We start from the raw sequence: 25,431 nt of genomic DNA, 5'->3' as shown, positions 1-25,431 counted from the left end.
TCATGTGATATACTGAAAGCCACATAACATTAGGATTGGTCATGAGATATATAGCAGGCCACATGACCTGAGTATTGGTCATGAGATATACAGCAAGTCACATAACCTGAGGATTGGTCATGTGATATCCTGCAGGCCACATAACCTGAGGATTGGTCATGAGATATACAGCAGGTCACATAACCTGAGGATTGGTCATGAGATATACTGCAGGCCACATAACCTGAGGATTGGTCATGAGATATACTTAAGGGCACATAACCTGAGGATTGGTAATGAGATATACTGCAGGCAACAAAACCTGAGGATTGGTAATGAGCTACACTTCAGGCCACATAACCTTGGTATTGGCCATGATATATCCTGCCGACAACATATACTGCAGGCCATGTTACATTTGTATTTGTCAAGTGATGTTATGCAGACATTATAACCTGATGATTGGTCATGAGATATACTGCAGGCCATATAAAGTGAGGATTGGTCATGAGATATACTGCAGGCCACATAACCTGAGGATTGGTCATGAAATATACTGCAGGCCACATAACCTGAGGATTGGTCATGTGATTTCCTGCAGGCCACATAACCTGAGGATTGGTCATGAGATATACTGCAGGCCACATAATCTGAGGATTGGTCATGATATATAATGCAGGCCATATAATCTGTGGATTGGTTGTGAGATATCCTGCAGGCAACATAACATGAGGATTGGTCATGAGATATACTGCAGACCACATAACATGAGGATTGGTAATGAGATATACTGCATGCCTCATAACCTGAGGATTGGTAATGAGATATCCTGCAGGCCACATAGCCTGAGGATTGGTCATCATATTTACCGCAGACCACATAACATGTGGATTGGTCATGTGATAACCATGCGTTTAAAAATGCGTTGTTACAATAATACCAGCTGAAGTTAAAGGGTACGTTTTAATTATATTGCACGTTTCAGCAATATTGGGGTTGTTTCTTTTACAAAAATGTTATTCAATACAGCTACATGTTTTTTAAAAACATTCATAAAAAAAGAATTGTTACATATATACTTACATGCACTTAAAACTCACAGACACGTATCTGTAAATAAAAAGAACATAAACACAGTAAAAACATGTTTTTAAAAACTAATTATTAATAACAAAATGAGCGGAAACCCATATTGTTTTTTTAACTGATAAATGACCTTAAACCAACTGGTCCCAAATGCAATCCCACCCTAAAGCAATTTACGGAATTGGAAAGTTATGCCTTGTTGCTGATGTAAAATAAATATAAATAAACAATATCATTTGAAGCCTATTTTACGCACTTTTTTATGTGACATTTAACATATATAGTACATAAAGATATATTGAATAATTGCACATCATTGTATAAATAAAAAAATAAAAAGAACAAAAAGGGAAGAATTCTGTCAAATTCCAGGTCATAGTTATGGAACATTGTCAGTTACCTCACATGATAACCCAAATCACATGCATGAAGCATAAATTGAATACCTGTAACAGAAGCAGTGATATGGAGACGTTGCATGTATACCATCACCAACTTTTTAAGTACAGAAAGGGCAAAATCCTGCTAAATTGCAGGTCAAAATTATGGAACTAGATCAATAATCTCAAACAATGACCAAGAACACATGTGTGAAGTTTTGATTGGATACCTGTATTAGAAATAATAAAAAAAGATGTTTGATGTTGAACTAAACCAGGGCTGGTATTCATAAAGCTCCTAAGGCAAATCTTTACATAAGCTGGATTTAAGGGAACATTTTAAAATTCAATGTTCTATTGAAATTCTAATGATTTCAGTTTTGTAATGCCAAAATAATGTTCTTCTATGCAAAATTTACTTAAATAAACCAATTAAATGAAAAAAGACACCAAAATGAAAGAACAAAAGTCTTAAGAAATTTTTAATTATTTAATGAATTTTCTTAAGTTTACCCTTAGGAGCTTTATGAATACCAGCTCTGGCAGAGCATTATGCAGATGCACACACTGAAATTTGGGAGAATAGTACAGCTTAAACTATTTGGTGGATAGATGAGTTATAACTAATAGTCTCTTGAAAGAAACCATTGCTGAAAACACTCAATATTTTAATCATGGCCTTTACTATAATGGACATACTTTGAGACAGGATCCAACGTTGCTGATATACGAACAATGTAATGCCGATTGTCATCCATCTCAGCAGTTAATCCAATGGCCAGTTCGACTGGTGAATCGTCTGTTGGTAAACTTAGGATCTCAACCCGGAACTCTGTGTGTTCTTCAAAAGCCAGACCTCTGCCTCTGAATAGGCCCGAATTATCAGCAGATGACTTGTAAGCAGGGGCGTACCTTAAGGGAAAACCAAAAACAACAGGTAATATATAGAAGTGCAGTAGTTTTATAAATGACATGACGCGACATTATTTAAAGGTGTAGACAGTATCATGTTATATTAATCTCAGTTGGAAACTAGTCAAAACAGTTGCAAGATTAATTGCAAGATTAACCTTAGAAAAAGAAGAATGTCAAACTGACAATATTATTCTATATGGAAACAGTACATGAAAGTATGAGTTTCCCACTGAAAAATGTTTAACTACAGTCTAAATATTGATCAAACCAGTGTCTATTAGACTGCAAATAGGGTTATTTTACATAACGATGCCTTCAATGCACTCGAGACTGCGAATATGGTTATCTTACATAATGATCCAATCAATGGATATTAGATTGCGAATATGGTTTTCTTACATAATGATCCAATCAATGTCTATTAGACTGCATATAGGTTTATTTTACATACTAATCCATTCGGCATCTATTGGACTGCAAATATGGGTATCTTACATAAATATCCAATCAGTGTCTATATCACTACAAATATGATTGTCATACATAATGATGCCATTAATGTCTTTAAGACTGCAAATATGGCTATTTTACATGATAATCCATTCGGTGTCCATTAGACAGTAATGGTTATCTTACATAATGATCCCATTATTGTCTATCACCAATGACTAAACAACAATCTTCTGCACCTAACGTCAACTTACGTTAGGATCCCATTTCTGTCTATCAGACAATTTTCCGTGTATGATTTTGCAATCCAGCGATCTTCCTTGTTCCATTGTTCACTCAATTCCTGAATATATATATATATATATATATATATATATATATATATATATATATATATATATATATATATATATATATATATAAATAGTAGAGATAGTGTGACGTAGGTTGTTGAAACACAACACGTTATAACATAAATGTACACAAATCCATTTCTGTTTTCATAACCAGTTATTTATGTTGATTTATTTCTAATATAACGCTTTCCAATGTCCGAACAATATTGTGAACTACAAGTTACATACAGCACAACGACCGATTGCCATCCCGCGACAACAACAAGTTGTTATATTTTCAGCCTTCAGAGGCTGGTAGCGGTATTGTTTTTTTTATTATTTTTAGAAACCTTGTTTAAGACCTTTCTTATACTCAGATTCTTATACATTCTCTGTACTTATAAAGTAAACGTGTATGTTCATTAATTGAGAGTTCTGCAGGTTATACTGAATTTTTACCATTATCTGACAAGCTGCCTTTTAGTCTTTTATGTATATTGACTTGGCAAATAATAAACCTATGGACAGATTGATAACAAAAAACCCTAAAGTTGTTCTCTCCCCATTTAGAATTCCGCTTGCACTTAGTATTCATTTGCCGTTAAATTATAGACAGTTGCTTTTTTCTAAACCTACTGACTCAAATTAAGTTTACTCCAAACATCTTTCATTGGAGATACAATGGGGCAGGGTTCTAGATCGCAGCGTAATCAAGCTCCGTGTAATGGCTATCCTACAATAAATAAGTGCAAATGCAGGAAGTGTTTATGTTGCAAGTTTTTAAATGTGGCCTCTTTTATTCTTTCATCTATTAATAACCGCAAATTTTCAGTTAACATTAAATCCGATGTCTCATGAAATTCTATGCATGTGGTTTATGTCATTACTTGAAATGTACCCTGTTGTGGTGCGCAATACGTTGGGCAGACTGGTAGATCACTTAAAACACGTTTTAGGGAACATTTTTTTTTAGATTAAAAATAACAATAAATTTTACAACTTCATTTACCAGCACTTTAATAAAACAGGTCATAGCGTTACAAATATTTCAATTCAACCTGTGGAGCAACTTATTTTTAATAATAGTACTTCAAGTCAGTGCAAAGTAATTGTAAGGTGCATGTAGGAATTTGAATGGATTAAACATTTGCAATCAGCTTACCCACTTGGATTAAATGATAATATTCTAAATGTTGAAACTATTTTTAAAAATAAATCGATTAATTCATTTTCTCTGTTTAGTAAACGTCTAAGAAATAAACGTTAACATGGCATTAGGAAAAATGGCAATTTAAGGCGTAAATTTAAACGTCTGCTTTCTTTAAATGACTGCTACACATTATCACAAAATGGGGGTTAACATAAATTACTAAGTGCACTTTGCTCTCTTTCTGTTTCTTCGCTGGCGCATATTGATAAGGAATGTCAACTTAATTTACTTCAATCTGACCCTCTATATGAATGTGCTTGTATTATTGTATCTTTCACTGACTACTATCTTAAACCTTTTATTGAAAATGCACTTAACAAAACTAGAAATCATATCAAAATTGAGTTTTGTAACAAAGGTCTTCATTTAATTGACCTTCCAAAAATATTCAATGATAAAAATGTACGTCGGTTGATTCCCCCTTTTTTCCGCAATACTGAATCACCACTTATTTGCTACAAATATAGTATACCTGTAAGAAGTATCGTTTTTAATTATAATTCCATTTCCACAGATATTAATGTAATAAGAAATTGTCCAACATCATGTGACTGTTCTAGTTCCAAATAAATGTATGGTCCAGTTGGACATGTTTTTACTGGGGACCTTAATTTCATTCAAAATAAAAACCTTAGAAATTTAAGAGGCCCTAAGTATAGATTGCTTATTCCTGTTGATTTTGATGACTGCATTAAGAAAATCGTAACATCCTTACAGGATTATTGCACTAAATGGTGCAGGAAGGAAAATGCTGAAATTACTGCACTCAATGATTGGAAAACAAAAATATTTAGTATGGCCATGAATAAAATTCATTTTTATGATACAAATCCTTTGGCCTTACCACATTCACCTACATTTAATAAACAAAATCTCTGTATATTGCTTGAAGACTTAAAATCTAAATTCGTCATAGTTCCTGCTGATAAGGCTTCTAATAATGTTATAATAATATGACGAGTGTTTTATGTTCAAACTATTTCACAAGAACTTTCACAAACTACATCATATTGTGATTACAATAAGCAACCTAATGAAATTATTGACGACCATATTGCCGAATGCAAACAATTAAATGTGATAGTCAATATTACTGACAAGAAATTGCCATCACTTTACTGGATACCTAAATTACATAAAACGCCATATAAAAGTCGTTATATCGCTAATTAAGTGTCTTGTACCACCAAGCAATTATCAGTGTATCTTACATCTGCATTGAGTGCTATTAGATATCATATAGCTAAATATTGTAATAAAGTTTATGAAAAAAGTAATATTAACCTATTTAGGTCAATAAAAAAACTCCTTAGAAGTTATTGATAAAATTGAAAAGAAAAGATATAAGGTGTCACAAGTAAGCACTAATAAATTTTCTACACTATATACAACGCTTCCTCGCGCTTTAATAAAATCCAAACTTGTTTCTTTGATTGAAAAACTTTTGCTAGAGAGAAGTGTTTGTATCTAGCTTTAAACACTAAAACAGCTTTTTTTACTAATCATATACAATGTATTAGATAATTACATCATTTGGACTGGTCTTGACTTTTGTGCAGCACTTACTTTTCTTTTGGATAACTTGTTTGTTGAATTTAATGGTAAAATATTTAAACCAATTATTGGCGTTCCTATGGGTACTAATTGTGCGCCACTTATAGCTGATCTTTTTTTTTTATTGTTATGAAAGCGAATTTATGTTAGAATTATCTAAAACTAAACAAGTAGATTTGATTCAATGTTTTAACCTTACTAGTAGGTACATTGATCACATACTTAATTTAGATAATTCATTATTTGAACAATATATTCACAAAATCTACCCAAACGAACTAGTCTCAAATAGATCGTCTCAATCCAATACAGACACTGCGTATTTAGACTTACATCTAACTATTAATAATAATATGATTAAAACTAGTTTATACGACAAACGGGACGACTTTAACTTTGAAATTGTGAATTTTCCGTTCCGAGATGGCAACATCCCTAAAGGTCCTTCCTATGGTATTTACATTTCGCAGTTGGTACGTTATGCCAGAGCATGTTCATGTATTAAAGATTTTAATGATCGTAATCTTATATTAACAAAGAAATTGCTTAAACAAGGCTTTTTGAATCATAACCTAAGAAGTAAATTCGCTAGATTTCACTCAAAGTATGGTGATTTAATTTCAAAATATAGTTTCTTTAAAATGGCATTTAAATAATGGAATTTCGCATCCATCATTTTGTGGAGATGTTTTGAAGCGTGTCCGCAAATTAAAATATGTTAAAGAAAATGTTCATATTAAACTTTTCAATTTAATTAACTCGTTTTTATCAAAAGGATATGATGCTGATGTACTTAAAAACACCTGCTTGATGGTTTTTGATTCACTATATCTTTATTCTCTTAAAATTTGGAATCATTAATGATATTATGGGCATTTTTCACATTTGAGCACATACATGCCAGACGTCCCGATCTTGGCGGGGCATTCCTGCTTTTGGGGTGTTTGTCCCGGTGTCCTGATGTTACACTATTTGTCCCGACATTCGAACAAAACGATATACGCTCTTTAAGGTCGCAATAAAATTCCCTATTCAAGCTCTGTCTGGCTTTAATTACCATCGCTAATCCCTTTATTGCCCCCCTATTAACAAACCATATCTACTAGTCGAGTGATCCAGTGTTGTTTTTGACACATTATCAGCGATATATCGGCAAATTATTGATTTTATCAGGCATTCACACCAGGGTATTTTTATGATAAGGTTCGTTCATTGCTAGGAATAGATGCATCGTTGTGCATTAAGCAGATTGCTTTTGTATTTCATGGCCCAAATCAAGTCCAAAGATACTATTATTACGCGGTATTCAGTGTATTATATGTCAAACAAATCTAGTGCTGACCGATACCAGAGACATAAATTTACTTTCGTTTTTGGCTGATTTTCAGAAAATAATTTGTACATATTGCATCAATCTTAATTTAGAGTTAATGGATGATTGGTTGAATAAAAACAGTGCTCGATGTGCGCACATCCCGTTGAACGTTGCCTTAGTCACAAATGGGTTCATCTGCATAGTGCACATGTTTGTTTACTTCCGGAAAATGGAGAACGTCTGTGTTCATGCAATTCTCAACACATTTATCATCAATATTTGCCAGAAATTATGAGGTTTTGTAAGTAATTAGCTGATTACTGACTTCAGTAAAGGAGGCATGATTGATCGTTTTAGGTGTCCTGCTTTTTTGTCAAATGTCCTGACATTTTTAATGGACTGTCCTGATTTGGACCCGAAAATTTCTGGAATGTATGTTTGAGCATAATTGTGTCTTTGTGTCGTTTGAACAAATCTGCATGAAAACTACATTTAGACTCACATCTTACATCAAATCATATCTGTCGTCAGCTGTCAAAACACCTATATACTGTTTGATTCCAATAATGTCGCTTTAATGGAATTACCATTTTTATACATTTGATTCTTAATATTTAATCACCTATACTTGTTTTATTAGTAGTTCAATTTTGCAGTACCGCCCCATTAATATTTTTATTTTTACTTTACAGTACTGCCCCTGGATCTTGTTCACGTCATTGTGTCTTTGCTTGTCAATTACGTCATAACTCTTTCTCTGTTCCTGGGTACATAGATTTTTGTGACGTCATACGACCAACTTTCCCAGTTGTAATCTACATGCATAGGTCATTGGGTTAATAATTTTATTTTTATTTTCTCTGTGACAGGCGTTTCTTGTTTGATTAATTTTTTTGCAGTACATAAACAACCAAGCAATGTAATATGAAACGTTTACACCGATTATTGCTGCTTCTTCCTGTATTTGTGCGATGATGATCTGAAATATAAACTGCTATATTTTTTAATCTTTTTCTATAAAGAAGGAATGTAGTTGACACTTGTTCATAGTTTCATTCCATCCTTCCTCAAAAAGCTGTAACTCTGTTGCTCGGTATCTTCAATACCATTGAGTAATTAAATGGTAATTAAATTGAATGCGTTTTAATTCCCTTTTATTATTGTTTAATTTAGGTTACAATGCTATGAGGTTACATTTTATTTACACTTAAAAATGTATTATGAATATTGCTGGGCCAAGTGTGAGGTTGAGCGCTCCAAAACCGGTTTAAACCCCCTATGCTTTGCATTGACCATTCCAAGGCGGTGACCCCACCTTTATTCTTAATTGTGTTTATGTTGTTTTGTATTGTGCTGTATTGTGCTGTTTTGTACTGTTTGGGCAATCGGTCACTATGATTTTTAACCAACCAGCATCAATTTTGAACTCATGCAAGTTATTATTGTTATGAATCTTCTGACCAAGTTTCATTAAGATCTGACAATAAATGTGGTCTCTGTTGAGTTTTAACAAGGTTTTACTATAGCCATATATAGCCATATAAGGAAAAATGCCCCGCCCCTTGGCAGCCATGTTTTTCAAGCAAATGTAACCATTTTCTAACTCATCCAATATATTATTTAGACCAATCTTCTGACCCAATTTCATGAAGATTTTACAATACATGTGGCCTCTATTGTGTTAACAAGGCAAATGTTGACGCCGCACAACGCACGACGAACAAACGGCGATCGCAAAAGCTCAACATGAGCACGTTGTGCTCATGTGAGCTAAAAAGGAAAACAAAAAAATGTTTTATTATTTAAAGTAACATAAAAATAACTGAAAAACAAACACAAACCTTGGGAGGCTGTATAAGTGGTGGCATAACGACCATGTTTTCTGTCTCGCATACAACTGACACTAGAGGGTACATCGACCCACAAGGTTTGCGTGAGTTCATACCTTCAGCCAATTTTCCGTCAGTCTGCAACAAAAAGTGTTCATAAACAATATAAAGAAGTGAAACTATACAATTAGTTGGGCCTTTATTTAAGACAAGTGACCAATTGCCTTAACAGTACAAAATAGCACAATACAAAACAGCATAACCACATATAAGAATAAAGGTGGGGTCACCGCCTTGGAAGGGTCAATGCAAAGCATTGGTGGTTTAAATCGGTTTTAGAGCGCTCGATCAACCTCAAACTTGGCCCAGCAATACTCATGATACATATAAGTGCAAATAGAATTTAACCTTATAGCATTCCAACTTAAGTATTTCTCCAAGAGTTATGGTCACCATCCAGCATAATATACACAGGGGATATGAAATAAATCATATCAAAATCTATTGAATTGATATAAGCATAAATTTGAAAAAAAGAACATTCTTAAGGAACATAATTGTATAACATAAGAAATGGTTTATTTTGATTAAAAATCAATCAGTAATCATATTCTAGAATCTGACAGACGGTCTCAAAAAGGTTTGGATAGTGCCAATTAAGGTCAATACCAATCCTTAACCTTTTACCTCTTTGATACGTATTTTGACGCTTTTGTAGTCACTTAGATTGTTAAATTAAATAAAAGACCTTTCTTACTATATTCAAGTTTTAACGGCTTTATTTCCATCCCTTAGATAATGATGAGCAGCAAACAGCATAAGACCTGAACAGACTGCAAGTAACTCGCAGGCTGTTCTACATTATATGATGTTTGCACATAACCATTTTCACTTTGCTTTTGAGTGAAAAATGGTCAAATGTATTTTGACAGACTGACTGTCGGACCACCTAAAATGACTGATTGTCAAAGAGAAATGTTTTGTAGGCCCCAAATAATAATTATCAACAGGTGTTGTAGATGATATTCTGGGCCAGTATTCACCAACCCATTCTTATTGACACATAGAGACATTTTCTCAGACTTTGGCACATATTGAAGTTTGTCATTAAATGGTTTTTATTATTTAATGTTAACATCTGAACAAAGACGTCAAGGAAAAAAAAGAAAAAAAAGTAATCTCAACTGGGCTTGAACCACTGACCCATGGAGTAAAGTCTAACACCTTAACCATTTGACCATCGGTGCTCATACAGCACATGCGTGTATTTTACACTTTGTAACGCTTTATTATTTTAAGATTTTAAATTGCTAAAAGATGCATATAATGGATATTTAAGAGCATAGTAAATGTTCAGTATAACTGTTTCCTAACTTTGCAAATCTGAAACAATTTTTTTTAATTTTTTTCATTTACCAAAAACGAGAAAACGTCACTTCAAGAATTAAGAATTGTATAAGACTCAATTCAATAAAAATAACTAAGTAATAAAAATAAAAAGGGGCTTAAATCATACAGTTAGACAATACACTTGGTAAAGTTCAACAAACTACTTTTTATCTTTTTAAAGGCTTACATTTCAGACATTGTCCATTCTAGAACGCACGCTTGTGCGATTCGTGCTATTTTTTCAAAGATCACTCTCATTTCAAGCTTATGTGCATGAGATATTCGTGAGTATTTTCTTCAGAGCAAAGCGTTATTGACTTTCCCGAAAATTTTGAAAGCCGATTTACGATTGTTTGTCAATTACATGTATCTCATGACACAACCTAATTAATGGCGGAGCGTCTTTGTGTTGGAAAGTCAATATTGTCCAATATTATGAGAGCGAACACTTTGAATAAGTGACACCATTAATAGGCAGTCAATACCTGAGGTAAGATCATGCAGATGATGCGTGATGGAATTGCATAATTGCATGGTTTTGTGGCAGTTTGTTGGCTTTGTTATATGTATACCACACTAATTGGACCCTACGGTGTACACCTCCACGATGAAATATTGGCCAGTTACTAAATCAAAGTACTGACAGTATTGGTGTTACGATGCTTTTAAAGGGGATGGATATAAAAGCATCAATTAAAGTTAATCGACATCACCACCATTGTTTACTTTTTATTGCTTGTCATTTATCCGCGTCCTTTATTGAAGATTTGGCATAGCTGCAGTGTACATGGACTTTTAGACAATCCACGTGTTTCTTTGTAAAACTTTATTAAGAACAAGAGGCTTTTTTGGCATAATTTGTTCGTATCCAAAATGTTCGTACCCAAATTTGGGGTACAAAAAATTTTTGGGTACAAATTTGTTTTTATTAGGAAAGATAGGCTACCTTTAAGTATACTGGGGTACCCAAAAGTATCATAAAAAATCGGTGTACGGTGAAGTATACTTCAAAGTACCTGGGGTACGGGGAAGTAGTACTCATGGGGAACTTGACCCATTCAGCCTAAGTACTGGAACATAGATTGTTAGAGATAAAAAATTTGGGTACAAACACAAATTCGGGTACAAATAAAAAGTTTGGTACGAAAAAAAATGTGGATATGACACAAAATTTGGGTAAGAAAAAAAATGGGTACAAAACAAGAGCTGTCAGAGGACAGCGCACTCGACTATTTGAGTGCTTGACAGTATAACGTAAGCCATCATGGAGAGGGGGGGGTATAATGTGGGTGTGTGATCATTTAATAGATGATCTTTCAAAAATAAGAAAAGAAAATTATCTTTTTTTGGGACGGGGGGGGGGGGGGGGGGTAGGAGGTGTTGGAGAGGGGGGTGGGGGGGTATAATGTGGGTGGGTGATCATTTAATAACTGATCTTTCAAACATAAGAAAAAACAATTATATTTTTTGTGGTATGTCAGGTAAGTGTTGTTTTGTCAAAGTTTAACATAGATTTATAAATAATATGCATATTCTAATTCATTTTCTCTGTTTAGTAAACGTCTAAGAAATAAACGTTAACATGGCATTAGGAAAAATGGCAATTTAAGGCGTAAATTTAAACGTCTGCTTTCTTTAAATGACTGCTACACATTATCACAAAATGGGGGTTAACATAAATTACTAAGTGCACTTTGCTCTCTTTCTGTTTCTTCGCTGGCGCATATTGATAAGGAATGTCAACTTAATTTACTTCAATCTGACCCTCTATATGAATGTGCTTGTATTATTGTATCTTTCACTGACTACTATCTTAAACCTTTTATTGAAAATGCACTTAACAAAACTAGAAATCATATCAAAATTGAGTTTTGTAACAAAGGTCTTCATTTAATTGACCTTCCAAAAATATTCAATGATAAAAATGTACGTCGGTTGATTCCCCCTTTTTTCCGCAATACTGAATCACCACTTATTTGCTACAAATATAGTATACCTGTAAGAAGTATCGTTTTTAATTATAATTCCATTTCCACAGATATTAATGTAATAAGAAATTGTCCAACATCATGTGACTGTTCTAGTTCCAAATAAATGTATGGTCCAGTTGGACATGTTTTTACTGGGGACCTTAATTTCATTCAAAATAAAAACCTTAGAAATTTAAGAGGCCCTAAGTATAGATTGCTTATTCCTGTTGATTTTGATGACTGCATTAAGAAAATCGTAACATCCTTACAGGATAATTGCACTAAATGGTGCAGGAAGGAAAATGCTGAAATTACTGCACTCAATGATTGGAAAACAAAAATATTTAGTATGGCCATGAATAAAATTCATTTTTATGATACAAATCCTTTGGCCTTACCACATTCACCTACATTTAATAAACAAAATCTCTGTATATTGCTTGAAGACTTAAAATCTAAATTCGTCATAGTTCCTGCTGATAAGGCTTCTAATAATGTTATAATAATATGACGAGTGTTTTATGTTCAAACTATTTCACAAGAACTTTCACAAACTACATCATATTGTGATTACAATAAGCAACCTAATGAAATTATTGACGACCATATTGCCGAATGCAAACAATTAAATGTGATAGTCAATATTACTGACAAGAAATTGCCATCACTTTACTGGATACCTAAATTACATAAAACGCCATATAAAAGTCGTTATATCGCTAATTAAGTGTCTTGTACCACCAAGCAATTATCAGTGTATCTTACATCTGCATTGAGTGCTATTAGATATCATATAGCTAAATATTGTAATAAAGTTTATGAAAATAGTAATATTAACCTATTTAGGTCAATAAAAAAACTCCTTAGAAGTTATTGATAAAATTGAAAAGAAAAGATATAAGGTGTCACAAGTAAGCACTAATAAATTTTCTACACTATATACAACGCTTCCTCGCGCTTTAATAAAATCCAAACTTGTTTCTTTGATTGAAAAACTTTTGCTAGAGAGAAGTGTTTGTATCTAGCTTTAAACACTAAAACAGCTTTTTTTACTAATCATATACAATGTATTAGATAATTACATCATTTGGACTGGTCTTGACTTTTGTGCAGCACTTACTTTTCTTTTGGATAACTTGTTTGTTGAATTTAATGGTAAAATATTTAAACCAATTATTGGCGTTCCTATGGGTACTAATTGTGCGCCACTTATAGCTGATCTTTTTTTTTTATTGTTATGAAAGCGAATTTATGTTAGAATTATCTAAAACTAAACAAGTAGATTTGATTCAATGTTTTAACCTTACTAGTAGGTACATTGATCACATACTTAATTTAGATAATTCATTATTTGAACAATATATTCACAAAATCTACCCAAACGAACTAGTCTCAAATAGATCGTCTCAATCCAATACAGATACTGCGTATTTAGACTTACATCTAACTATTAATAATAATATGATTAAAACTAGTTTATACGACAAACGGGACGACTTTAACTTTGAAATTGTGAATTTTCCGTTCCGAGATGGCAACATCCCTAAAGGTCCTTCCTATGGTATTTACATTTCGCAGTTGGTACGTTATGCCAGAGCATGTTCATGTATTAAAGATTTTAATGATCGTAATCTTATATTAACAAAGAAATTGCTTAAACAAGGCTTTTTGAATCATAACCAAAGAAGTAAATTCGCTAGATTTCACTCAAAGTATGGTGATTTAATTTCAAAATATAGTTTCTTTAAAATGGCATTTAAATAATGGAATTTCGCATCCATCATTTTGTGGAGATGTTTTGAAGCGTGTCCGCAAATTAAAATATGTTAAAGAAAATGTTCATATTAAACTTTTCAATTTAATTAACTCGTTTTTATCAAAAGGATATGATGCTGATGTACTTAAAAACACCTGCTTGATGGTTTTTGATTCACTATATCTTTATTCTCTTAAAATTTGGAATCATTAATGATATTATGGGCATTTTTCACATTTGAGCACATACATGCCAGACGTCCCGATCTTGGCGGGGCATTCCTGCTTTTGGGGTGTTTGTCCCGGTGTCCTGATGTTACACTATTTGTCCCGACATTCGAACAAAACGATATACGCTCTTTAAGGTCGCAATAAAATTCCCTATTCAAGCTCTGTCTGGCTTTAATTACCATCGCTAATCCCTTTATTGCCCCCCTATTAACAAACCATATCTACTAGTCGAGTGATCCAGTGTTGTTTTTGACACATTATCAGCGATATATCGGCAAATTATTGATTTTATCAGGCATTCACACCAGGGTATTTTTATGATAAGGTTCGTTCATTGCTAGGAATAGATGCATCGTTGTGCATTAAGCAGATTGCTTTTGTATTTCATGGCCCAAATCAAGTCCAAAGATACTATTATTACGCGGTATTCAGTGTATTATATGTCAAACAAATCTAGTGCTGACCGATACCAGAGACATAAATTTACTTTCGTTTTTGGCTGATTTTCAGAAAATAATTTTTACATATTGCATCAATCTTAATTTAGAGTTAATGGATGATTGGTTGAATAAAAACAGTGCTCGATGTGCGCACATCCCGTTGAACGTTGCCTTAGTCACAAATGGGTTCATCTGCATAGTGCACATGTTTGTTTACTTCCGGAAAATGGAGAACGTCTGTGTTCATGCAATTCTCAACACATTTATCATCAATATTTGCCAGAAATTATGAGGTTTTGTAAGTAATTAGCTGATTACTGACTTCAGTAAAGGAGGCATGATTGATCGTTTTAGGTGTCCTGCTTTTTTGTCAAATGTCCTGACATTTTTAATGGACTGTCCTGATTTGGACCCGAAAATTTCTGGCATGTATGTTTGAGCATAATTGTGTCTTTGTGTCGTGTGAACAAATCTGCATGAAAACTACATTTAGACTCACATCTTACATCAAATCATATCTGTCGTCAGCTGTCAAAACACCTATATACTGTTTGATTCCAATAATGTCGCTTTAATGGAATTACCATTTTTATACATTTGATTCTTAATATTTAATCACCTATACTTGTTTTATTAGTAGTTCAATTTTGCAGTACCGCCCCATTAATATTTTTATTTTTACTTTACAGTACTGCCCCTGGATCTTGTTCACGTCATTGTGTCTTTGCTTGTCAATTACGTCATAACTCTTTCTCTGTTCCTGGGTACATAGATTTTTGTGACGTCATACGACCAACTTTCCCAGTTGTAATCTACATGCATAGGTCATTGGGTTAATAATTTTATTTTTATTTTCTCTGTGACAGGCGTTTCTTGTTTGATTAATTTTTTTGCAGTACATAAACAACCAAGCAATGTAATATGAAACTTTTACACCGATTATTGCTGCTTCTTCCTGTATTTGTGCGATGATGATCTGAAATATAAACTGCTATATTTTTTAATCTTTTTCTATAAAGAAGGAATGTAGTTGACACTTGTTCATAGTTTCATTCCATCCTTCCTCAAAAAGCTGTAACTCTGTTGCTCTGGTATCTTCAATACCATTGAGTAATTAAATGGTAATTAAATTGAATGCGTTTTAATTCCCTTTTATTATTGTTTAATTTAGGTTACAATGCTATGAGGTTACATTTTATTTACACTTAAAAATGTATTATGAATATTGCTGGGCCAAGTGTGAGGTTGAGCGCTCCAAAACCGGTTTAAACCCCCTATGCTTTGCATTGACCATTCCAAGGCGGTGACCCCACCTTTATTCTTAATTGTGTTTATGTTGTTTTGTATTGTGCTGTATTGTGCTGTTTTGTACTGTTTGGGCAATCGGTCACTATGATTTTTAACCAACCAGCATCAATTTTGAACTCATGCAAGGTATTATTGTTATGAATCTTCTGACCAAGTTTCATTAAGATCTGACAATAAATGTGGTCTCTGTTGAGTTTTAACAAGGTTTTACTATAGCCATATATAGCCATATAAGGAAAAATGCCCCGCCCCTTGGCAGCCATGTTTTTCAAGCAAATGTAACCATTTTCTAACTCATCCAATATATTATTTAGACCAATCTTCTGACCCAATTTCATGAAGATTTTACAATACATGTGGCCTCTATTGTGTTAACAAGGCAAATGTTGACGCCGCACAACGCACGACGAACAAACGGCGATCGCAAAAGCTCAACATGAGCACGTTGTGCTCATGTGAGCTAAAAAGGAAAACAAAAAAATGTTTTATTATTTAAAGTAACATAAAAATAACTGAAACACAAACCTTGGGAGGCTGTATAAGTGGTGGCATAACGACCATGTTTTCTGTCTCGCATACAACTGACACTAGAGGGTACATCGACCCACAAGGTTTGCGTGAGTTCATACCTTCAGCCAATTTTCCGTCAGTCTGCAACAAAAAGTGTTCATAAACAATATAAAGAAGTGAAACTATACAATTAGTTAGGCCTTTATTTAAGACAAGTGACCAATTGCCTTAACAGTACAAAATAGCACAATACAAAACAGCATAACCACATATAAGAATAAAGGTGGGGTCACCGCCTTGGAAGGGTCAATGCAAAGCATTGGTGGTTTAAATCGGTTTTAGAGCGTTCGATCAACCTCAAACTTGGCCCAGCAATACTCATGATACATATAAGTGCAAATAGAATTTAACCTCATAGCATTCCAACTTAAGTATTTCTCCAAGAGTTATGGTCACCATCCAGCATAATATACACAGGGGATATGAAATAAATCATATCAAAATCTATTGAATTGATATAAGCATAAATTTGAAAAAAAGAACATTCTTAAGGAACATAATTGTATAACATAAGAAATGGTTTATTTTGATTAAAAATCAATCAGTAATCATATTCTAGAATCTGACAGACGGTCTCAAAAAGGTTTGGATAGTGCCAATTAAGGTCAATACCAATCCTTAACCTTTTACCTCTTTGATACGTATTTTGACGCTTTTGTAGTCACTTAGATTGTTAAATTAAATAAAAGACCTTTCTTACTATATTCAAGTTTTAACGGCTTTATTTCCATCCCTTAGATAATGATGAGCAGCAAACAGCATAAGACCTGAACAGACTGCAAGTAACTCGCAGGCTGTTCTACATTATATGATGTTTGCACATAACCATTTTCACTTTGCTTTTGAGTGAAAAATGGTCAAATGTATTTTGACAGACTGACTGTCGGACCACCTAAAATGACTGATTGTCAAAGAGAAATGTTTTGTAGGCCCCAAATAATAATTATCAACAGGTGTTGTAGATGATATTCTGGGCCAGTATTCACCAACCCATTCTTATTGACACATAGAGACATTTTCTCAGACTTTGGCACATATTGAAGTTTGTCATTAAATGGTTTTTATTATTTAATGTTAACATCTGAACAAAGACGTCAAGGAAAAAAAAGAAAAAAAAGTAATCTCAACTGGGCTTGAACCACTGACCCATGGAGTAAAGTCTAACACCTTAACCATTTGACCATCGGTGCTCATACAGCACATGCGTGTATTTTACACTTTGTAACGCTTTATTATTTTAAGATTTTAAATTGCTAAAAGATGCATATAATGGATATTTAAGAGCATAGTAAATGTTCAGTATAACTGTTTCCTAACTTTGCAAATCTGAAACAATTTTTTTTAATTTTGTGCGCTTGTGCGATTCGTGCTATTTTTTCAAAGATCACTCTCATTTCAAGCTTATGTGCATGAGATATTCGTGAGTATTTTCTTCAGAGCAAAGCGTTATTGACTTTCCCGAAAATTTTGAAAGCCGATTTACGATTGTTTGTCAATTACATGTATCTCATGACACAACCTAATTAATGGCGGAGCGTCTTTGTGTTGGAAAGTCAATATTGTCCAATATTATGAGAGCGAACACTTTGAATAAGTGACACCATTAATAGGCAGTCAATACCTGAGGTAAGATCATGCAGATGATGCGTGATGGAATTGCATAATTGCATGGTTTTGTGGCAGTTTGTTGGCTTTGTTATATGTATACCACACTAATTGGACCCTACGGTGTACACCTCCACGATGAAATCTTGGCCAGTTACTAAATCAAAGTACTGACAGTATTGGTGTTACGATGCTTTTAAAGGGGATGGATATAAAAGCATCAATAAAAGTTAATCGACATCACCACCATTGTTTACTTTTTATTGCTTGTCATTTATCCGCGTCCTTAATTGAAGATTTGGCATAGCTGCAGTGTACATGGACTTTTAGACAATCCACGTGTTTCTTTGTAAAACTTTATTAAGAACAAGAGGCTTTTTTGGCATAATTTGTTCGTATCCAAAATGTTCGTACCCAAATTTGGGGTACAAAAAATTTTTGGGTACAAATTTGTTTTTATTAGGAAAGATAGGCTACCTTTAAGTATACTGGGGTACCCAAAAGTATCATAAAAAATCGGTGTACGGTGAAGTATACTTCAAAGTACCTGGGGTACGGGGAAGTAGTACTCATGGGGAACTTGACCCATTCAGCCTAAGTACTGGAACATAGATTGTTAGAGATAAAAAATTTGGGTACAAACACAAATTCGGGTACAAATAAAAAGTTTGGTACGAAAAAAAATGTGGATATGACACAAAATTTGGGTAAGAAAAAAAATGGGTACAAAACAAGAGCTGTCAGAGGACAGCGCACTCGACTATTTGAGTGCTTGACAGTATAACGTAAGCCATCATGGAGAGGGGGGGGTATAATGTGGGTGTGTGATCATTTAATAGATGATCTTTCAAAAATAAGAAAAGAAAATTATCTTTTTTTGGGACGGGGGGGGGGGTAGGAGGTGTTGGAGAGGGGGGTGGGGGGGTATAATGTGGGTGGGTGATCATTTAATAACTGATCTTTCAAACATAAGAAAAAACAATTATATTTTTTGTGGTATGTCAGGTAAGTGTTGTTTTGTCAAAGTTTAACATAGATTTATAAATAATATGCATATTCTAAGAATAAAAGGGGTCATAATTCTGTCAAAATGCTTGATACAGTTGTCTGCTCTTGTTTATACGTTGGGGTCATGTTGGTAAACAAGTATGCAAAATATTAAAGCAATATGTCAAGGGACACAGGAAATATTTTGGGTAATACGCAAACTTTAACATAGATATACTAATAATATGCATATTCTAAGTATAAAAGGGGACATAATTCTGTCAAAATGCTTGATACAGTTGTCTTCTCTTTTTATAGGTTGGGGTAATGATGGTAAACAAGTATGCAAAATATGAAAGCAATACGTCAAGGGCCATTGAAAATATTTGGGGTAGTACGCACACTTTAACATTTGAACGCTCACGGAAATGCCAACGCCAACGCCGAGTTGAGTAGGATAGCTCCACTATATATATTTCCTATATAATAGTAAAGCTAAAAATGGGTACTAAAATAATTGGGTATGAACAATTGTGGGTTCCTGTCCCGAACCTCTTGATAAATTTGAAAGAGGACGAGAACTAAGCTACCTTTACCTTTATCAATGATAATCAGTGAGGTATGCTGATTGAGAAAATTAAGCTAACTCTATCGGACTGGCTCGGTCTTTTACATAGATCGCCATTGTGAAGAATTTTTTCACGGTATGATAACTTAGGCGAGCTGTTTTGCTGAAGCACCATCGTCAAAAACTGATGATGGGCACCGGGCCTTATGCTCGTACAAATTGTTCCTTTCATGCATAATATTGTCAAAACACTTATTCACCACATTAAGCGTTTTAAGCAAATATCGTTGAATTAATTACGCACAACTGTAAACGTTGTGTTGAAACCTTAAATGAGCGTGATCAATTTGTAATCGGAAAGAAAAATCATGCTTCATGTACAACGTCACAACACCCGCATGGAAAGCGTGGATGTATCATTTATGTATCACAATTTTGTAGCGCTGAGCCCTGGATATCATGAAAAGCATGCAAAAATCAGTAAATGTTCTTTTATTTATTTAAATGATAAAGAACTACCATGTGATAACAGATTGTTGGTACTTTTAAGCCAAGTTAGTGCAATACTATTAAAAGTGCTGCTTTATTTAACAGCAGTTACTACATTATGTCACTAACCTGACATTTTGTAATTATGTTTAAGGAAAAACAATTAAATATTAAAAGTAAAATGTATAAAATGGTATTTTATACTTTCCCACCAAACCCTGTTTCTAAAAAATCCCCACTATTTTTCAAAGTGAGGGAGGAATTTCCCCCATACTTTTGAATCTAGAATAGACACTGATTTCTCCACTTTTCAGGTAGTCAATTCAGATTTTCAGTTCACTTTGTAGTGTGTAAATTATACATTTTTACCATGTATAAAGTAGAAATTTTGTTTGGTAGAGTGTTACCTAATATTTTTCTCCACTTATCAGGTAGTCAATAACGGTTATAACATAATGAACAAGAGCTGTAACCATAAGATGACTTATGCCCCCTATAAACGCTTGGTAGAAGTTATGAGCTTTCCTCGAAACCTAAATGCAGATTTTGAAACCTAAGGGCGGACCCTTAGTTCAAGGTAAAAGTCACAGGGGTCAAAATTTGTGTGCGTTTGGAAAGGCCTGGTCCAAATACACTTGTTTACCAAATATGAAATTGCTATCTGAAGCAACATAGAATTTATGAGCATTTTTCGAAATCTAAACGCAAAGTGTGACGGACAGACAGACGGACGGACAGTCCGATCACTATATGCCCTCCTTCAGGGGCATAAACATGTCTTAGAATATCAAAATAAATCAGAAAGCCACATAAACTAGAGAGCGGACACCATGCAAAATCCTTGAAATGCAAAAGTGACCCCGTGACCTAGTTTTTTACCGGCATGACCCATATTAAAACTTGACCTAGATATTGTCTTGATACAACTTCTGACCAAGTTTGGTAAAGATCAGATGAAAACTACTTCAATTAGAGAGCGGACACCATGCTTAATCCTTGAACTGCACTAAGTGACCCCGTGACCTAGTTTTTGACCCGGCATGACCCATATTCAAACTTGACCCAGATATTGTCTAGATACAACTTCTGACCAAGTTTGGTAAAGATCGGTTGAAAACTATTTGAATTAGAGAGCGGACATGAAAAGTTTGACAGACTGACAGACAGTGCGAAAACTATATACTTCCTTTTCTTCCAAAGGGGGCATAAAAATTGCCTTTACCTTTACTCCATTTTTCACGTAGTAAAATTCTGCATCACTGAATGGAACGTATTCTGAAATCCAATCCCCCTCCACGCCAAACTCTATTGTCATATCTTCCGTCATTTCTATGCTGCAAAATAATCAACTGTTCAATGAACTATTTTTTTTACAAATATATTCTGACAATGATAAACATAAGCAACCATATTTTATGTAATTGATTATAAAGGCCTGTTCCTAAGTGAGCTTTCGGAGAGGTTTCTGAAAATTTTCAGAATAAATTTATAAAAATGTCAGGGCAGATTTTAACTGTCATATATGTTTTAAACAAAAAACAACAGGGCCATGGGCCTTGAGGTGCTCACCTGAGACCAAAAGAAACCAAACTTTACTGAGAAGGTGGACTTCAGAAAAATAAAAGTACTTTATATATTATTAATATTTCATTTTTAGGCGAATATTTCTAGACAAACTTTTTATGATGTAAAATAATTCCAACAAAAAATGTATATTTACATATAAAAACCTTAGATTATTGTATGTTGGATAAGTTAGCCCGCAGTAGCTGGTTGCATTTCTTGAAAAAAGGGGTCCATACAAGGTTCAATAGGTCTTTTGTGCATTATTTTTTGATAAAATTGAGAATTTCCAATAACAGATTCTGATATACTATGAAACTTCAAACAAGATTAAACGACACATTTTTTTCCTATTTCACTGGGTCTATTCAACAAAAACAACTTCAATATCAAACTATCATATTATTTAGGCTGTGCTCAGTTAAAAGGGTGTTTTATAATGCATTTGCGTAAAGTGTCGTCCCAAATAGACTAATCAGGGACAACTCTTTACACCTAAACTGGATTTTTGCTAAGAAAATTCTATCATTAAACAGAAAATATCATAACAGTGGAAAGTGTCTTCCCTGATAAGCCTGTGCGGACTTCACTGGCTAATTTGGAACGACACTTTAAGCACATGCATTAAACCCCTTTTTCACAGAGCATGGTCCTCTATACTGGTTGTATCAATCCACGGTAAGAAGCAGCTTCAACCTGTGCAAACATTTTGCACTTTAGACAAAATTACAAGCTCATCCAGAACACCATGTTTTCAGGTGAGCTAAAAAGTTTTAAATATAAACGGCTTGTCAAGGACACCTTTAACAATCTTCAATATTTTTTCTTAATATGAAAATGCCCATTATCACAACAAAAACATACACATAACCTGAGTGTTACTCACCCAGCTAAATATCCAAAACAATCCGAATCGGAAGGTTTCGGAATTTTGTCACAATACAGAAGATCGTACAAGCAGCCAACCAACACGCCGGCATTGTCCTCCATTTTGGGCGCCCACAGCTTGAAGGATGGGTGTGAACGGGTCGGTCTCTCACTGGATACCCACATGGGTACGTTCGTGAAATCGCGTCTAAAGCAACTAGAGCGTGAAATGAGATGACATACAATCTGCATTCTGCATTAACAGAGTGACACATATTCCAATATTCGTTTCAGCTGGCATTTAGTGCCATGAAGTTCAACATTTTTTAATAGTTTTGGCATAGGACCATTCTGTACTTTCTTTCTACTATTGATCAGCAAATTTTGTAGAAGTATAATTAAACTGTTGTTTTTTTTTAAATTATGAACATTTTATTTCAATTACTTTAGAACGCGAAAGGAAAATCCATATTCTGAACTTTCTTCATTATGAAGCGATAGGATTAAAATGGTATTTAAGACTATGAACATTTTTATATCATTTGCTTTTTGTATATTTGTTGAAATAAAGTATTATTTTCCTAAGCAATTTAATATGAATGATAAAATGCAGAGTTGGATTAATTATTGATTACTCCTGAAAATGTGGGACATTGTTTATTTGAAGTTTACGTAGTAAACGCAGTTTATGCAAAATTAGAAATCCCATTCTACTTTCGCTTTAGTATTTACATTCCGCACTTCCGGTATTTTCTTTATCACGTGACCAAATCAGCATCCCGATTCCGAAAAGTCGAACCCGTACCGCATCAGCAGCTAATTAATATTCATGCGCCTTCTGTTTACAAACAAGATCACTGATCGATTGACAACATTATTATATTTATTAACGTTTTAAAAACTTACGAATTCGGGGATGATATATTGAAGAATATACAAATTCGTGCCGTTATTGTGTTCCGATTTGTGACTTTGTCGCCGTTTTTAAAAACGTTATATTGTGCGAAAGAAAATTGTGTTTGACTCGGAAAGATTAACAAAGAAATATGGCGTCTCGTTCTTCGAGGTCGGAACGACGCAATTACGATATGACGAACCCGGAGAATTGGGGAGCTAAAGAATATCGGGAGGAACTACAAAAAATTGGAATCAAAGCCCCGGTTTCGCTCACAAAGGCTGCCTTGAAGGCACTTTACAAAGAAAACAGTGTCAGGAATTCGGACAATGACAATGCCCGCCACAAAAACAATTTATTCTGTCAAATGCGCTTTCCATCATCCCTTGTTTCTTATGGGGATTGGGCTCATAAGCCAATACCAAGAAAGAAGATGGCATACTGGCTTGAATCATACCAGACTGATTTTTGCAATACTTGTATCATGTTTTTTCTAGTCTTTACCTAGTCATTGTTTAAGTCTGATGTTCTTAGCCAGTTATGCCATAAAATAAAATCCTAAACCTTTTATGCCTTGTCTGATTTTAATTGAGTATAAATTGAAGTTTACGTAGTAAACGCAGTTTATGCAAAATTAGAAATCCCATTCTACTTTCGCTTTAGTATTTACATTCCGCACTTCCGGTATTTTCTTTATCACGTGACCAAATCAGCATCCCGATTCCGAAAAGTCGAACCCGTACCGCATCAGCAGCTAATTAATATTCATGCGCCTTCTGTTTACAAACAAGATCACTGATCGATTGACAACATTATCCACCATCCGTCCCCGCCTCGCACCTTGAAGAGCAATGCCTTCTGGTTAAGGACTCTGCCAGTATGCCTTGTTTGTGGGGGATTGGGCTCATAAGCCAATACCAAGAAAGAAGATGGCATACTGGCTTGAATCATACCAGACTTATTTTTGCAATACTTGTATCATGTTTTTTCTAGTCTTTACCTAGTCATTGTTTAAGTCTGATGTTCTTAGCCAGTTATGCCATAAAATAAAATCCTAAACCGTTTATGCCTTGTCTGATTTTAATTGAGTATAAACTTATTACTTGATTCCGTTTTTAAGTCAGAATGATTCATCAACATAATTTTATAAATTGCTAAATCCTGTTAAGGCACATAATAATACTTTGATCTGAACAGCTGAATTAAATAAACCGTAGATCAGTCTTTTATTTTATTCTAGTGGATGGGAGATATGTATTTTTGCTATTTACAATATTTAAATAAATGAATCAATAAAAGAACAAAAAAGAACAAACAAACGAACCGAATGTATAATAATTCAAATACTGAGCAGGGTATTACATAAATAATTAGTAACAAAAAAAGCCGGTTACTTACTGAAGAGTTAATTCTGGGCCTGCTTGTTTAAGATTCAATCCCGTGAGGATATGGGTGCACAGATATGGCCTTTCGGAACTCTGGTCGAGTGAACTCGATGTTTCTGGATAGGGCACCCATATTGGCTCCTGAAGTTAAACACAAAAAAGCCCATTGAAGACATAAAATAAATGTAAGGCTTGAACTTATGTTGATGTCCGCAGCATAAACATATCTGCCCCATTTTTTATAGAAAATTGTTCAATATGATGAAGCTTTTCGTATGAAAGCAATCATTGAAAAATTTGAAAAACAAAATTTAATACATGAGCAATTTTTCAATATTTTAAAGATTACCGTCTCA

The 25,431-nt window shown here is 34.0% G+C and overlaps 1 protein-coding gene across 1 annotated transcript in view; it reads right to left on the bottom strand.

Moving 5' to 3' along the window:
• The window catches only part of LOC127863956 (uncharacterized), a 63,972-nt gene that overhangs the window by 3,625 nt on the left and 34,916 nt on the right, over positions 1-25,431 (bottom strand). Inside the window, exons 8-16 of the mRNA XM_052403633.1 lie at positions 25,089-25,216; positions 22,815-23,012; positions 21,588-21,699; positions 16,672-16,797; positions 3,065-3,153; positions 2,145-2,357; positions 1,063-1,089; positions 498-691; positions 107-223 (exon numbers count right to left, since the gene is read on the bottom strand). Of these exons, the coding sequence (XP_052259593.1) occupies positions 107-223; positions 498-691; positions 1,063-1,089; positions 2,145-2,357; positions 3,065-3,153; positions 16,672-16,797; positions 21,588-21,699; positions 22,815-23,012; positions 25,089-25,216 (1,204 nt within the window). The remainder of the gene's footprint in view (positions 1-106; positions 224-497; positions 692-1,062; positions 1,090-2,144; positions 2,358-3,064; positions 3,154-16,671; positions 16,798-21,587; positions 21,700-22,814; positions 23,013-25,088; positions 25,217-25,431) is intronic.

The sequence above is a fragment of the Dreissena polymorpha genome, unplaced genomic scaffold (assembly GCF_020536995.1).
Source record: "Dreissena polymorpha isolate Duluth1 unplaced genomic scaffold, UMN_Dpol_1.0 chrUn067, whole genome shotgun sequence".
Taxonomy (NCBI): domain Eukaryota; kingdom Metazoa; phylum Mollusca; class Bivalvia; order Myida; family Dreissenidae; genus Dreissena; species Dreissena polymorpha.
This window is presented reverse-complemented; position numbering and strand designations above follow the sequence as displayed.